General features: G+C 41.6%; 1 protein-coding gene across 2 annotated transcripts in view; it reads right to left on the bottom strand.

Annotated features, from left to right (window-relative positions):
- LOC116977628 (phosphodiesterase 4D interacting protein) overlaps positions 1–14712 on the bottom strand; it is a 375033-nt gene that overhangs the window by 187950 nt on the left and 172371 nt on the right. For both annotated transcript variants that reach the window (XM_033028241.1, XM_033028242.1), the window contains exon 5: positions 919–995. In XM_033028241.1, the coding sequence (XP_032884132.1) occupies positions 919–995 (77 nt within the window). The remainder of the gene's footprint in view (positions 1–918; positions 996–14712) is intronic.

Below are 14712 nucleotides of genomic sequence, written 5' to 3'. Positions count from 1 at the left end.
CACAATGGCTCTACTATGCACCATCTGTAAAATGTTTTTGTCCCGGCTGCTTTGACAGCCACTCGCAAACTCATGACCTTCATCACCACTTAGGATAAGGACAGTAGATGCACAGGAAGATCACTTTCTGCAGCATCCCATTGCAGATCTGCACTACATAATTTGGAAATATATCACTGGACTTTCACATTTCCAGGGTCAAACGTTTGGAACACTCAAAGCACCAGTAATGTGCGAGTACCTTCACCAGGTGACTGCAATGATTCACAAACGTGGCTCAAGAACAATTATGACCAGATCCTGCGGGGGGTCTGACTCCTCCACCCACTCACTGATTACTCCCATCCGAGAGTTCCTCACCCCCTCCCCATCCACAAAAGTTAATTCTCCAATCCTCTGATTTGCCCCAGTCTCAGCAATTTCAATGAAGTCCATGAACGTCACCAAGAACTACATAATCACCCTTTCATACCTCTTTCCAGTTAATGCGTTGCCAATGTGACACCCAGGTTCCTCCATACCCCTATCCCAATATGAATGGCATGAGTGCAGAGAGCCTGGTCAGTTGATCACAGATATATATGGAGGTTTGCAGCCACATGATTGTGAAATATTCAGCTGCATGCCCTGCTACCACAGTCTAATACACTCAATTGTATACACTAGAATTCTGGCACAGTCACTGATGGGCAGAATCAAATCTGGAACATGGCAGCATAATATCATTATTCATATCAACAAGAATGTAGAGTATATAATTTATATACTGTGGTGTATTTTTTTTTTAACATAGAAAAAACACTGCACTTTTTCAAACAAATATAACCTTGGTGGAAGTTGTGACAGAATGACTTTACATTGACTGCAAATTTTAAGGCATGCACAATGATTTAGGTGGAAATAATAACTGTGACTTACGAGGCTTTTTCAAGTAGCCCAGTTTTTACATTCAATTCTCGTTTCAGGCTCTCCACTTCAACTTTCAGCTCGATGTTCTGAAAGGCAAATTATTTGGTCAGCTTTGATAATGTAAGAAAGACAAAAGGAGTTGCATTTATCTTGCAACTGTTATGACTTATATGACCCAAATGTCTTTACAACCAAACAGGTGCCTTTGGAATGCAGTTATTTCAGTAATTTTGAAAGTTTGGTAACAAATGTACTCATTATAGTGTTTCAAAAAAGCAAAGGGACAAAATACCAGTTTATTTATTTTTGTTCATATTGTTGAAAGGATAAACTGGTAATAAAGCTACGCAAAAAGATTCTTGAGGACAAAATTAGTACTCACTTGGACATGCATGTGTCACAAAAGCCCCTGTCCTACTTTCCCGAGTTACTCATGAATTCTCTTGAGTTTTCCCCTTGATTCAAACTCGGGGAATGTCCTTAGCGAGTCTGTGTGAGACCATATGAGTCCGTAGATATTCCGTAGCGGCTCGTAATGCCAGCCGTAGGTACACGGGGCATCAGTTAAGTCGGGACGTTTTTTCAGCATTTTGAAAAATGTCCACGAGTAAAAAAATAGCCCCGAATACCTACGGCTGGCTATTACCGTAATTCTCCGAGTTTGAATCAAGGGGAAAACTCGGGAGAATTCGTGAGTAACTCGGGAAAGTGGGACAGGTCCAAAACTTGTTGGAAGCAAATCATGCTTGATTGACCTGAGTTTTTTTTTAATGAAATGGGAAATTTGAGAGTTTTATATGGGTATTTTATACGTTTCGAAGATATTGGACAATAGGGATCTGCTCGGATCACAGAAAATTGTGAAGGGACAAAATAAAGACTGAAGAGAAAACCAATTTCCTTTCTTCATGTCCTACATTTAAAACCATCGATGCGCAGATGGAGCCACAAAGGGGAGAGAAGTGGAGGAGTGCAGACAGAGGCAAGCTGATGGGTGACAGATGGAGGCATGTAAGAGGAAGATGATGACAGATGGAATCAGGTGGGGGAGGAGATAGGAAAGATGACCCAAGGGAGAAGAGGTGCAGGTAAATAGGTATGTGGGTGATGCACTGATAGCACCAGGTCTTCTTCACCTTGCGTATGGCATGTACAGCCTAAAGTTGTACGTCAACTTGTTCTGTTTGATCTTGTTTGTGCACGTCGGGTTGATTGCATTAGTCGAAACAGTGTGGATCACGTGGATGTTGCAATCTCCCACCCCATAGCACCAGGTGGGGGAGGGTGATAGGTAGCATGGGGGGGAGATAGTAAGGGATAGCGATGGGAAAGGTGAATAGAGGGAGAGAGACCATGGATCAGTGGTGGGAATGGGAAAGGAACACATAGGGAGAGGGCTACCGGAAATTCAATGTTCATACTAGGGCTCCAGAACTAGGGGTTACAGTTTAAGGATAAGAGGGAAGTCTTTTAGGACCGAGATGAGAAAAATCATTTTTTACACAGAGAGTGGTGAATCTGTGGAATTCTCTGCCACAGAAGGTAGTTGAGGCCAGTTAATAGCTATATTTAAGAGGGAGTTAGATGTGGCCCTTGTGGCTAAAGGGATCAGGGGGTATGGAGAGAAGGCAGGGATGGGATACTGAGTTGGATGATCAGCCATGATCATATCGAATGGCGGTGCAGGCTCGAAGGGCCGAATGGCCTACTCCTGCACCTATTTTCTATGTTTCTATGTTGTTTCTATACCACTTAGCTGCAAGCTACTGATTTGTTCTTGTTCTACTAATTTCTGTTCACCCTTGCAGTGGAGAAGGCCAAGGACAGAAAGGCCAGTGTGAGAATGGGGAGGGAAGTTGAAAATGATGTGCAAGCAGAAACTCAAGTTGGCCATTGCAGACAGAGCTCATACTTGTTTATGTTTTGTCTCATCAATGTAGAGGACACTGCATCACGAGTACTGAATGCAATAGTTCGAGGCACATAGAATTCTCGCCACTCCTGCAACGGTTGTTTTAGTCCCTGGATAGTGGTGAGGTAGGAAGTGTAGGAACAAGCATTGCACCTCACATGTTTGCAGGGGAAAGCGCTAGGGGATGGGGTGGGGTGGATGGGAAAATATTAATGGACCAGGGACACAGAATGTTCCCTGCAAAAAGTAGAAAGATGGGAGAGTAGAAGATGTGGCTGAAGGTGGGATCGTGTTGGAGCAGGTGAAAGCACCAAAGTATAATGTGTTGGATATGGAGACTAGTGGGGTGAAAGATTGCTATGGCAGAGTTTGTTGACCTCTGAAAATGCAACTACAGGTTTCCTTTTATTGAAATCCAGTGATAGTTATTGGGGGTGAAATCGCAGTAATATTGTGGGTTTGCAGTCAGATCATTCTTGGGTGACAGTGTAAGCTGTTCAAGTCAGTCGTAGAAGCTCTCGTCACTAATTTCAGTTTTCATTTTCCTTTCCAGGCAAATAATGATCACAACTTGCCCAAGACAGGCAAGATGCTTAAACTCCAATCTCATGACATAGACTGATGGATGCTCTGCAAAAAAATAGTATTTAGGTACTGCAGAAATTTGAGGCACCCTGATTAGTTCACACAATCTCCTTGTATATTGGTTGATATTGAAGATTTAAAGATCTTTTGCAAACCCATTGGAAGTGATTCCTGCCAGTCCAATTGAAATCACTTTATTCATTAATCATCTACATATCCCACAAACAAACTCACTGGACTAACTCACTTTGCCATATTTTAGGAAAGCCACCAATTGAATATTTTTTTGTTAAATTAGAATAATTGCTCATTTTGATAAGCAGTATACTTAAAACTGACCATGCAGAAATGTCCTGTGCCTTTGATATTCAAACTGTTGGCTACATCCCAATAAAGATGCAGGACAGCCTAAGCCACCATTCTCAGGTTGCTGCTGCTTCTCAGATTAAGGCAGCATGACGCATATTAAACTTCATCAAGCAAATAAAAATAGGGGAGGGTAAAGTTCAATATCATATAACAGCAGAATATAAAATAAATGCATTGATCTTCCAAGCAGCTGACTTCAATTATAATATATGTAACTTTTTGCAAAATATTTAATGTTGCTGTTTTAATTCTATCAGCTAAATTGAATTACTGGTTAATTCAACACTTTGAATTTTAAAAATCAGAGATAGAATCTACATTCAAACGATGGTCTTATGTAACTCCTGAATTTATTTACACTCTCTTTTTTAATTATTTCTAAGCAGTGAACGATTAAACTCTGATAGGTAATTTGTTGCAAGAATTGACAGCAGCAACAGTTTCTATATTTAGGTTTGATGTTTCCTCAGCAACAGTTCTAAGAATAAATCCAAGCCGGAATAAATATGTTGCGGAACTCTCTCATTGGTTGGCAGCTTCCAAGTACGTGAGACAGATTTTGTAATTAACCTGTTAACACATTTATCAATCTTCCTATCCAGCTAGTAGGGAGTGTGTAAGAGGGAATACTTGCAGAAGAGAGACTTCTTTTTTCATCTGTTAGTCCCTTTCATATTGTAGATTTTATCTATCTTGTCGTTTTCTTGTTCCAATCTGAAATAATTGACTTAAACTGAAATATGATTTTGTTTTGCCCCCTCCTCAGGTACTTTCCACTGCAACCAAAGGAGATGTAACACCTGCCACTACATCTCCTCCTTCACTTCAATCCAGGGACCCCTGCAACATTACTTCAATGTGAGACAGAGCTTCACGTTCACCTCTTCAAACCTAGCCTGCTGCATTCGATGTTCCCGATGTGGTCTCATTTACATCGGCGAGATCAAGTTTAGCCGAGATGACCTTTTCATCAAACACTTGCGTTCTGTCGACCAAGGCCTGATGGATCTCATGGTTGCTTATTATTTTAACTCCCCTTCCTATCCTCATGCCGACCTTTCTGTCCTTGGCCTCCTCCATTACAAATGAAGTCACATACAAACTGGAGGAACAACACCTCAAATTCTGCTTGGGTAGTTTATAACACATTGATATGAATATTTCCTAATTGTAACCACCACCCCATCTCTCATTCCTGTACATCCCCCTCCACCATCCCAGTGCACACCCATCTCTCCCACTAACCTGTCTCCGGCCCCTTGCTCCTTTCACTTCCTTCGTACACTAATCTCCTGTCCTCGAGTCTCACCTTTCCCTCTATCCTGCCCACCACTCTCCTTTCACTCATATGCCTCCCTCCAGCTTTACATTCCACTCCTCCTCTTCTTTCCTTAACTGACACCCTTTTGACTCGTTTTCATCTTGAGACTTTGTCACTTACTCCACCCTCTGCCAATCAACCCCCTTTCACCTGTATCCACCTACCTCTGGCAGGACTTTGACTCCTCCCAAATTAAGGGGGCACTGAGTCCAATTGTACCCCTCTCCTATCATAGATCAACAAAATCAACAAAAAACTGCAATCAGATTGAGAAACTTTCAGAGTACAACTCAGCCCTATATTGAAGCCCGAGGTGTGTCTGTCGATTATGCCACAAGACAGTTTTGAGAACGTGATGTGTAAAAAGCATTAAGTTTGTGAAGCGGATTAAAAATACAATTTGCTTTTTATTTGTCTCCAGAATGCTATGTTACAATATAACTGAAAATTATATCTCAGGATAACCTTTCCTCTCTAAACAAGCATTTAAGAATCACATGCTCAGCTGACACTTGAGTTTACCACCCTGATTTTTCCCAGCTTGGCTATTTAGTCAAATCAATACTCCAGCACGAGTCCAACTGATAATTAACATTATTGACCCTTGGCATTTTAATTTTTCATATGTTTACAACATTCACTGGTGGTTTTGATGAGTAGGAAGCATTTTAACAGGGAATATTTAAATAACCGTGTATCACAATATAAAACTACAATTTTAGATAGAATCCTTTAATTTATTATCGCAGACTTTTTATTTGGCTGCACATGCAACACCCAGTGGCCCGTTCAAAGAAGAATATGTGACTTGAGACCCTTTGCCTGGTTGTCTACCTAGGCACATTTAAAATAGCTGGTAATGGTATCATACTGCTCATGTAACCTAAATACCTCTCAGTTCTTAATGAGGAAAGGTATGGACACTGAGCAGGAGAAAATAAAATGTAGATTGGGGAATGTGGAAATAAGATTAAAGGCTAGTTAGTGAAATGTACGTAGAAGGCTTCTGAAGAGAATTTCAGTAAGATATACTAGTTTCCTTCTGCCGAGCCTATCATGAACTGACCACATCCATTTTACTTCTCAAAAGATGCATGGAGATTATTTGCACGATATTCATTGCAGTCACTATGAAATGCACGGATAGCATCCAGATTAGCTCTTCCTCGGCTAACCCTGGTAATAAGTGTGGGAAACTGACAGTCTCTGAGATGTACAAAAGATAGACACAAAAAGCAGGTGTAACTCAGCGGCACAGGCAGCATCTCTGGAGAGAAGGAATGGGTGATGTTTTGGGTCGTGATACTCAGTAGTTCTGTAGTGATGAACATTGCTACACTAACTTCTTGTATCACCGGGTAACATATTAATGAAGAGAGTGTAGGGTTGAATGTAGTGTTAATGCCCTTCACCTCAAGCACTGAATTGAAGATGGAAGTACCTGTAGTAGTTTAAGGCAAATGGGATAAGAAATTAGTGCATTTCCTTTAAGTAGGATGATTAGAAGCCCAAATAACAAATGAGATTGTATGAAGAACAGCACGCCCACATCGTCAACTCAACCAACCTCAGCATTGACGGGCTGTCAGGGTCACAGAAACTGGTCTACAGCCCATCAGCTTTGTGCCAGTCAATGAAGCACCCATCTAAATGAATCCCATTTCCCAGCAATCAGTCCGTGCCTTCTAAATCAAAGTATTTTCCAGTGCTCATCTACAGGTAAATACTCCTTGAATGTTGTCAGAGTCACTGTATCCATCACCCTCCGAGGCAGCGAGTTCCAAGTTTCAACCACTCTCTGGGTGAAAAAAAACCCTCCCTCAAATCCCCTCTAAATCTCCTGCCCATTACATTAAACCTATGTTCTTTGGTCATAGATGATCACTATCTACCCACTGTGCTCTTCATAATTCTACGTACCTCAATCAGGTCATTACTCCAAGGAAAGCAAGCCTAGCCTATCACTTGCGTAGTTTACACCCCAACGGTATGAACATTGACTTCTCTAATTTTAGACAGCCCTTGCTTTCTCCATCCTTCCCCTCACACTTCCCACTTCTCCTACGTCCTACTGTCTCCGCCCACTTTCTATTCCCCCCCCCCCCCCCGTCATCAGTTTGAAGAAGGGTCTCGACCCGAAACGTCAACCATTCCTTCTCTCCATAGATGCTGCCTCACTCGCTGAGTTTCTCCAGCATTTTGTGTCTACCTAGCTTATCCAATCTCTCCTCATGACTGTAATGGTCTATCCAGGACAATATCTGAGTGTATATTATTTATACTTTCTCCAGGTGCAATCGCACCCCTCTATGACACTGCACACTGTGCTGCAACTGTAGCTTAGTCCTGTTTAATATAGTACATCAAAACTGCACACAGTACTTCAACTGTAGCTGATTCCTGCTTTATACAGTTGTACTGTGACCTCTCTTATATTCTATAACCTGGCTAATGAAAGCAAGTATTCCTTGTACGTTATTCACTTGCATTGTTACCTCTGGGATCTTGGACGTGTACATCCATTCTATAAGTCTTCCTAGGGTCTGGCCATTGTGTATATTCTAACCTAACAGGTCTTTGGAAAAATGTGGGACCATGATATGAATATATATGAATTTAGCTTTACATCTACTCATACGGTGTAAGTGGTTGCACATCCAGAACAAATTTAATGTAAAGTTGTTATGATGTGAGCATTTCATTAATGCAATAGTTTGAGCTTCTAGCTCACAGCTCCAGACATTCGAGTTCGATCTTGACTTCAGGCGCTACTTGGTGTGGAGTATACACATTCTCCCTGTGTATGAGTGAGTTTATTTTCACCCATATTGGTTAATTGGCTAGTGTTGATGCAATCATAAATGAATCCCATCAGCACCTCTATTTCCTTAGAAAATTGAGGAGATTTGGTATGTCAATCAATACTCTCGTTAATTTCTACAGTTAGAAATACGATAGAGAGCATATTAACTGGTTGCATCACGACCTGGCCAGCATCTCAAATGCCCAGGATTAAAGGAGATTACAGGAAGGGCTGAACACTGCCCTATCCATCACGGGTACTGACCTCCACACAAGGGAAAGGATCTACTGTATAAGAGACGATGTTTCATAAAGGCAGCCAGCATCATCAGGGACCCATACATCTCAGGCAACGCACTCATTTTACTCCTGCCATCAGGAAGAAGGTGTAGACGTCTGAAAACTGTAATGTCCAGGTTCAGGAACAGCTTCTTCCCAACAACCATGACACTATTGAATACTACGAGCTCCAATGAAACTCTGAACTATGAACGGCTTGTGTTGCTCCAGGGACTTTGGATGTTGTTTTGTTTTTGCACTATATTTTTTTAATTATTGAACTTATTTTTTGTTGTTTATTATATTTATTGAGTGCTCTGTTTACACATATGTGATGCTGCAGCTGCAATTAAGAGTTTAATTGTTCTGTTTCAGGACATATTGTAAGACAATAAAATACTTGACTCTTGAAAGTAAGTTGCAGGGAAATGGAAAAATAGGCCAATTGGATTGCTTCCCTAAGAGACAGTGTAGACACATAAAAATAGATAAATCCCTGGGACCTGCTCAGGCATATCCTACGGAATTGTGGGAAGCTAGGGATGAAATTACGGGGTACCCAACAGAGATATTCCTTCCACGTTTATGGGTGGGGTCCTGGAAAACTGGAGGGCCTCTACTAATTATGTTTCTCCTTAATAACGGTTGCTTGGAAAACCTTGGGAACTACAGACCAATCAGCCTAACATCAATGGTGAGTAATTTATTGGAGGGGATTCTGAGAGATAGGATCTACATACATTTGGAAAGTCAGATTAGGGATAATCAGCATGGCTTTGTGCCTGGGAAACCATGTCTCATTAATTTTATGAAGAGTTGACCATGAAGATTAATGAGGGCAGTGCAGTAGACATTGTCTACATGGACTTTAGCAAGGCCTTTAACATCGTAAAGCTTGTGAGGTTAGATGATATGGGATCAAGGGTGAACGAGCCAATATTGGCTAGAATGTGGGACACAGTGAATGGTGGTAAAGGGTTATTTTTCAGACTGGAGGCCTGTAATGAGTGATGTGCCCCAGTGCACCAACACATTGTTCTCTATTTGTATCAAAAAATGCTGGTGGCATGCTTGTTCCTTGCACATGATACTAAAATTGGTTGGATGGTCAACAATGAAGAAGGTTATCTAAGATTACAACAGGATCTTGATCAACTGGGCCAATGGGATGAGGAATGCCAGATGGATTTTTTTTAAATGTGAGGGGTTGCACTTTGGGAACAGAAGTCAGGGCAGGACATACACAGCAAATGGTAGGGTGCTGGGGAGTGTCGTAGAACAGAGACCTTTGGGTGCAGGCACCTGTTCCATGAATGTGGCCACACTGGTGGACAGGTGTTTGCCATGCTTGACACCATTGGTCAGGGTACTGAGTACAGGAATTGGGACAATATGGTACAGCCGGTAAAACTTTGGTAAGACCGCATTTGGAGTATTCTGTACAGTTCTTGATGTCCTGTTGTAGGAAATATATCATTAAATTGGAAAGAGTGCAAAAACGTTAAGGTGAATATCCCACAGTTTTTCCCAGAGTCGAGGAGCATAAACTTATGTTTAGGGTAAGAGAGGAAAGATTTAAAAGGGACCTGTAGAGCAACTTTCTCTCAAAGAGGATGGTGCGTGTATGAAATGAACTGCAAGAGGACGCAGTAGCAGTAGGTACAATTCCAACATTTAGAGGACACTTGGACAGGCACGTGGAATGGGAATGTTTGGAGGAATATAGAGCCAGGCAGGGGAAAAGGGGAGAAGCTTGGTTAGGCAGCTTGGTTGGAATGGGCAATTTGAAGCATGGAAACACAGTAAATAGGTGCAGGAGTAGGCCATTCGGCCCACTCGAGCCAGCAACGCCATTCAATACCCCGTTCCTGCTTTCTCCCCATGTCCCTTGATTTCATTAGCCCTAAGAGCTATATCTAACTCTCTCTTGAAAACATCCAGTGAATTGGCCTCCACTGCCTTCTGAGGCAGAGAATTCCACAGATTCACAACTCTCTGGGTGAAAACGTTTTTCCTCATCTCAGTCCTAAATGGCCGACCCTTTATTCTTACACTGTGACCCCTGGTTCTGGACTCCACCAACACCGGGAACATTTCCCTGCAATTTGTCCAATCCCTTAAGAATTTTATATGTTTCTTTAAGACACCCTCTCATCCTTCTAAATTCCAGTGAATATAAGCCCAGTCGATTCATTCCTTCATCATTTGGGTTGAAGGGCCTATTTCTGTAATGCATAGCTGTTTGACATGGATCTGATAGGCTGAATGCCCTCCTTCTAAGTTGTTAAAAGATAAACCAAGGTGAGGATATATTAAACTGCTTTCATTGCTTCCTTTATTCACAAGCACTCACAAGGCAGACAGAACCCTGGTTTAACTCCTCATCAAAATATTACACTAGTGTGTCAGCCTGAATTATTTTCTCATCAAATATAGGGCAAATAAAGCTCAAACATATGCTGATCGAACTAAGCCTTCATCCAAATTGCATGACTAAACATCACATGTGTTCACATCCATCCTATAACTCATTCATGTTCCCTTGGAAATAATGGTGGTGAAGATAGTCAAGATGTCTGATGTATACCCCATAAAAATGCACCATTTGGTTTCACAGCATTCATGAAGCACAATTAAAAGAAATAAATTGCAATGGATTTTACTTTTATTGGAACTAATTCTAACAACATTTGAATTGTTGGCTTGCAACACCAAAATATAAAACAACAAATTAAAACAATATATCAAAAGCTGTTTTGATACGTTTATGCCTCCTTCTAACATGACTGCCAATTTATGAGACAATATGTATGTTGTGGCTTTCTCCTGTTGAATGTACAAGCAACACACCGTCCTTTTACCAACATAAAATATCTTAGGCCAGTTGTTAAGTCTTTCACTGTTGAATGTGCTAGCAATCAATTCATAACCCATAAAATGTGGATAAAACCTATTGTGTACCATGAGTGACATTGATAGGGTAGACATTCAGAACCTTTTTCAAGAGTGAATATATCAAAGACTAGAGGGTGTACCTATAACATCAGAAATGCAAAGTTTAAAGGAAATGTGCTGGGTAGGTTTTTGTTTACAGAGTGTTGAATGCCAAGGGTAGTGGTTGAAATAGATATAATAGTGACATATAACAGGCTTTTAGAGTATTGTGTTCAGGCACATGGATATGCAGGGAATGGAGGGATATGTATCACGCAAGCAGCAGAGATTAGTTTAACTTGCTATCATGTTTGACACAGAAATTGTGGGCCAAAGAGCCTATTCCAGTGCTGTACTCTTCTATGTTCTACGTAGCAACTGTAATAATTTGTATTTATTCTCTCAAAATAGTGTGTTTGGATTTCGTTGGTTCTGATCTAATGAAGCCTGTATGCAAGGAGACAGGAGATTTTAGTTTACATGAGAGTACAGGTGTTGGTTTCTGACTCAAAATCATAGTCGTATTGAACTAATAGACAATAATATACCAAGCTGCTCTTTTACTTTGTACCTGCTTTAATTAGGCAGCCGCTGCTGGCAAAGTGAAAATTGTATCTGGACAAGTGTGAGAAAGAGATTCTCAAGAGGGACTCCATGATAGGGCATTGGATGACAGGAGGAAATGAAACCAAAACAGTGTTCTACACTTTTGAGGGTAAAAAATGTAAATGCTTTACAGGTCCGCTTCCTCAGAAGCTTCAGCCTACTCATGGATGTTAAAATGTTGACAGCATTGGATTGAAAATATTGGTCCCTGATTTGAATATGCTAATTATGATCCGGTTGGTGTTAGGTGAGCAATTTTACAGTACACTAAAGAGACTTATTAAAATCAATCATGATGAGATCTAAGTAGCCCTAGAAAATAATTAGTCCTGCTCATTTTATAATGTCTCCAAAATGTTCACAGCCTGCATGGAATTTGATACAATTGGCATTAATTCTCACTCAACCTAGGGATTACATGTCTGCCCACTTCAACGCCACTGGGAATTGCAGGAATGCACATGAAACATGACGTTAATTAGCCGGCTGTTAGCTGATTGTATCGCAGGCAGGAAACCAATAAGCTGACAAATCCACCAGCAGACCACCACTGAAAGTGGACAAATAGCCAAACTCAACATAAAAATGGATTCCAGGTTGAATATTTACGAGAATTAGTAAGTTTGTAAATAGCACTAATGTGGGTGGCATTGTAGACAGCAAAGAAGGCTATCAAAAATTGTAGCAGGATCTTGATCAGCTGGGCACGTGAGTAGAGTATTGGTTGATAGAGTTTATGCATGTAAGTGCAAGATGTTGCATATTGGGAAGTCAAACCAGGGTTGGACTTTCACAGTGATCCTGGAGAAAGTTATAGCGTAGAGGGATCTAGGTCCATAGTTCCCGGAAATTTTCATCACAGGTAGACAGGGTGGTCATCAGACAGGATATTGAGTATGGAAGTTGGGATGTTATGTTATAGTTGTACAAGACATTGGTGAAGCTAGAGCATTGTGTTCAATTTTGGTCACCTGCTGTAGGAAGGATGTTGTTAATCTGGAAAGAATGGAGTGAAGATTTACAAGGATGTTGCCAGGAGTTGAGGGCCTGAGCTATAGGGAGAGGTTGGGCAGGCTGTGACTTTATTCCTTGGAGCTCAGGTGTTTGTGGGGTGGTCTTATTGATGTGTTTAAAGTCATGATGGGAATAGATAGGTTGAATGCACAGAATTCTTTACCCAGAGATGGGGAATCAAGAACCCAAGGACATAGGTTTAAGGTGAGAGGGAAAGATTTAATAGGAAGCTGAGGGGTAATCTTTTCACAGAAGGTGGTGGATATACAGAACGGGCTGCCAGAGGAAATAGTTGAGACAGATAATATAACAACATTCAAATAATATTTGGACGGGTACATGGATAGGAAAGGTCTAGTGGGAATATGGACCAAATGTGGACAGGTGGTGTTTATGAATGATCCATAGCAACACGCAACAGGAACATTCAAACGGCCAGCTGCTCGCATCTAGCTCCGCTGGCTTGTGAGAGAGAGCGCGCGAGTTAGCTGACCTTGTGTAGTACCGTAATACCATGTAAAGGGTGGCATGCACATATGTGTAGTGGAGATTATAAATGGCATGAATTAATAAGGGTTAATCTACAGGTGGGATTTCTACCTGTTCATTGCCAGTTTCTTTAGTGCAGCATTAAAATCAACCACAGATATTCTCTAGTTGGCATTTACATTATCAAATCTAGTCGCCAAGATGAGCTGATATATCAGTTTTTTGTCCCATTTTAAAACTGAGATATTCTTAAAATGTAGACAAAAGTGCTGGAGAAACTCAGTGGGTGAATAGGCAATGTTTCTGCCCGAAACGTTGCCTATTTCCTTCGCTCCATAGATGCTGCTGCACCCACTGAGTTTCTCCAGCACTTTTGTCTACCTTCAATTTTCCAGCATCTGCAGTTCCTTCTTAAACAATATTCTTAAAATGTGCTGATAACTGAAATACAGCAAGATAACAAATACCACCAGGCTCCAAAGACGTACAGATATGTAGGTAAATTGGCTTGGTAAATGTAAAAATTGTTCCTCGTGGGTGTATGTTAGTGTTAATGTGTGGGGATCGCTGGTCGGCGCGGACCCGGTGGGCCGAAGGGCCTGTTTCCATGCAATACTGTATCTCCAAACTAAACTAAACTAAACATTGATATCTCTTTGGAATCCTATCAGATTCAGATATCCAGGCAACAAGGCTCTCCTTTGATTTATGGCCCAGAGTATGTTTAAATTTAATTTAAACCTTGCATTGATTCCTGGTTGTTTCGTGCAGTCATTTAACCTGACTCTCATAAGGATACTGCAGATGACTGAGATAATCTTCTATATTACTAAAAGTCTAATCTTGACCACTTTTGGCCCACTGTGCTGCGATTTCCGAGAGAACGCCGCCACCTACGGCCGTCATTTTTGGCCACCTCGATCAGAGCCCATGTCTGCCTTCCTGGACCAGAGTATTTTTCCCATCGATGAAAAATCAGAGAGAAATTAATGTTTTTTTAAAAATCACCGTTCTCTCTGCTGCCCCTGCTGGACGGAGCGAGAGGGACTATAAAACCAGGAAGTGGTGTGCCTCAATCAGTCTCTGCAAGCTGGAGGGCACTCTGAGCTCTGAATGACACTGAACAAATGTCTACACAACTGTGAGTAAGTACCCTTAATGTGGTTTGAAAATGAAAATATGGTTAGTTTGAAGTAAAAAAGCACTGCCTGCAAATGGTTGTTTGGGGGGTTTGGGTTGAAGTAAAAAGGCACTCTCTCTCTCCCCTCCTCTCTCTCCCCACCTCTCTCTCTCCCTATCCCTCTCTCTTTCTCTCTCTCTCCCCCCTGTCTCTCCCTTTCCCTCTCTCTCTCCCCTCTTCTCTCTCCCCACCTCTCTCCCCATCCCCCCCTCTCCTCTCCCCCTCTCCTCTCTCCCCCCCTCCTCTCCCCCCCTCTCCTCTCCCCCCCTCCCCCCCCCCTCTCCTCTCCCCCCTCCTCTCCCCCCCTCCTCT

Source organism: Amblyraja radiata, chromosome 10 (assembly GCF_010909765.2).
Source record: "Amblyraja radiata isolate CabotCenter1 chromosome 10, sAmbRad1.1.pri, whole genome shotgun sequence".
In the NCBI taxonomy this organism is placed as follows: domain Eukaryota; kingdom Metazoa; phylum Chordata; class Chondrichthyes; order Rajiformes; family Rajidae; genus Amblyraja; species Amblyraja radiata.
Note: the sequence above shows the minus strand (reverse complement) of the source record. Positions and strands in the feature narration are given on the sequence as shown.